At 38.0% G+C, this 2,500-nt stretch overlaps 1 protein-coding gene across 1 annotated transcript in view; it reads left to right on the plus strand.

The window, feature by feature from the left end:
- Positions 1 to 2,500, plus strand: part of LOC138010800 (uncharacterized) — a 12,879-nt gene that overhangs the window by 4,911 nt on the left and 5,468 nt on the right. The window contains exon 2 of the mRNA XM_068857775.1: positions 2,304 to 2,466. Within this exon, the coding sequence (XP_068713876.1) occupies positions 2,316 to 2,466 (151 nt within the window). The 5' untranslated portion in view covers positions 2,304 to 2,315. The remainder of the gene's footprint in view (positions 1 to 2,303; positions 2,467 to 2,500) is intronic.

Genomic DNA, 2,500 nt, shown 5'->3' on the forward strand with positions numbered 1-2,500 from the left:
AACATCATTTCGAGGCAAGTTGCACGAATCATTGCCCAATGTAACATACCAAGCATCGGCCAATAAACTTGCGAGACCAGTTGCAAGAACCATTGCGGAAAGTAGAATTGATTTCTAATTTCCGCAACTCTTGCAAGTATTGCGAAGTGTAACATCTATCCTACAACTTTTGTCGCAACGGTCTGTGGCACCAACCAATGATGAAAATGTTCCTTTAACCTCATGTGATCATCGAAACGAGACAAGTGTGCATTTAACGTTGCTCAGTGTAACACCCGTAAAACAACTTGTTTGGTCATGATGTGAGAACGTTTGTAGAAATGGCGTTGCGAGACAAATTGCACGAAATTGAATTGCACAGTGTAACAGCGCCCTAATGTACGAGTTGCGATACGATTTGCCGGAACCCATGAATAGGAGCTTTCCTCTCCCATACAAACCCTATGAGACAACCTTTGCGCGTATCTTTCTATTTTTAGAACCCTACGAGTTCTTCGGCTCTGCACGCACTATTTAGAATGGCCAATCGTTTTCGATGCGGTTACTCCTTGTGTTTACACGACACCGATCGAGACTGTCGCCGAAACCGTGTCGATTGGAAACCGCTTCCAACAGTGGAGCGTTTTCAAAACGACGCGGTTTCGTCTGTCGTATAATCAGCGAAACCGCGTCGATTTGAATACGGTTACTATTTTGATGTGAAATTTGTATTGTTCAATTCGAAATAGTGAATTTAGCACTTAGTGCAGCCCTCGCTTACACCATCACAACTTGGAGTTTCTGGCGAAAACGGTTCCGCTTAAACACTTCCAAACCGCATCGATTTTGACGCAGTTTCGAAGTCATGAAACCGTGTCGATGTGAACCGTGTTCGTGTAAACGCTGCCTCATTTCCACGACGTTTTCAGGAATAACCTTTGTTCTATAAAAATATGCCGCTTCAAAGAAAATGCATATTTAGAAAGCACTTGCCGGTTACTGTGTCAACCAGAGAGGGCAGGATATAATTGACAGTATTGAATGAGAGTCGAGACGATTACCGTTAACATTTCCTAGTAACAAATGAACAGGTAACTAAATAGGGAAATATTTATTTGGATTAGCAAATGACATTCGTTTTGTTCCTGCGAAGTATGGAGTACTTGAGCAATAGGACACTTTCGATATATTAAAATTCAGCTTCAAAGAGAAGACTAAGAGGACAAAGACAAAGGAAAGTGGGTGATATGATAATTTATTACATAGATACTGATGAAATACCAGGATTTCTCGTTTTACTAAAAAATCATATCTTCACCGCGCGCAGTGAACGTATCATTTTTATCTTTCACATGTGAGGATATAGCTGTCGTCATGGTAACGAACACGATTAACCAATAAAACGCGAGCTTCCTCTTCATTGTACGATACTTTTGTGCTTTAATATAATTCTTCTCTACTACATTAATATTTTTATTGCAAATTTTACATTATCATGATTTGTTTTTCATAACTTTCATATCTTGTTTCATGTTACACAACATGCGTGTTTTAGTTGTTGGTGAACACTTTTTCATCATTTCGCAAATGAATAAAACAAGTTGTTTTAAATCTAGACATTTCATCAATATCTATATAATAAACGAAACATTACATGGCCGCTTGGGGATACGAATTTTATCTTCTCGTGCTGAAAGTATCTCTCACTCGTGAGAGATACTTTAAGCACTCGAAGATAAACTTCGTATCCCCGCGCGGCCATGTAATATCCTTTATATCTATCACATTCCTTGCAACTAGTTTCTATTGTTTTTGTCCTCTCAGCGTCACTATCAAGCTGAATATTCAGTATAATTTCGAAAATGGCCTATAACAACTGGCAAAAAGGATACAGCCTAGTATAACCTCATCTAACATATGACTTGGGTCATTATTATATATTGGTTTTCTGATTAATTGGTTATTGACAAATGCAAAATAAATAGGTAAAAAAGTGCAATACGGAAGTTGCCATGGAAACGCAGCGATGGAGTAATTATTTTTGTTGAGTATATAATTGATATAACAAAAACAAATCGTATGAACTTGCTTTTACGTTTCTTGATTTCTAGTCACTAGCTCGTGATGTTTCCAGAACTTTCATAACACCACTCGTGCCTATAAATCTCGAATTCAATCGCGTTCACACGATTTCCTATAATTAGAATAATTTACGCTGAATTAACGGATTTTCTGGAGGCGCGCCTTTATTTGTTTGTTTGTTTTTATTGTCATATTGTGAATGCAATACTCTTAAATAACTCAAAATGCGTTCTACATTGCAGAACCAAGCCAAAATGTGGTCGAGATCACGGATAATTTGGTGTGGAATTCTCACCGGTTTAATGTTCGCATTATTGCATTTTTTGTTGATGTCGACGATACGGAGAAGACAAGATGCTTACCTAATACAGAAAGAACAGGACGCTCTTACAAGCAAGGTTAACGGTACGGAAAATCTCGTGAAATGCAAAAATTATTG

The sequence above is a fragment of the Montipora foliosa genome, chromosome 7 (assembly GCF_036669935.1).
Source record: "Montipora foliosa isolate CH-2021 chromosome 7, ASM3666993v2, whole genome shotgun sequence".
Classification (NCBI taxonomy): Eukaryota; Metazoa; Cnidaria; class Anthozoa; order Scleractinia; family Acroporidae; genus Montipora; species Montipora foliosa.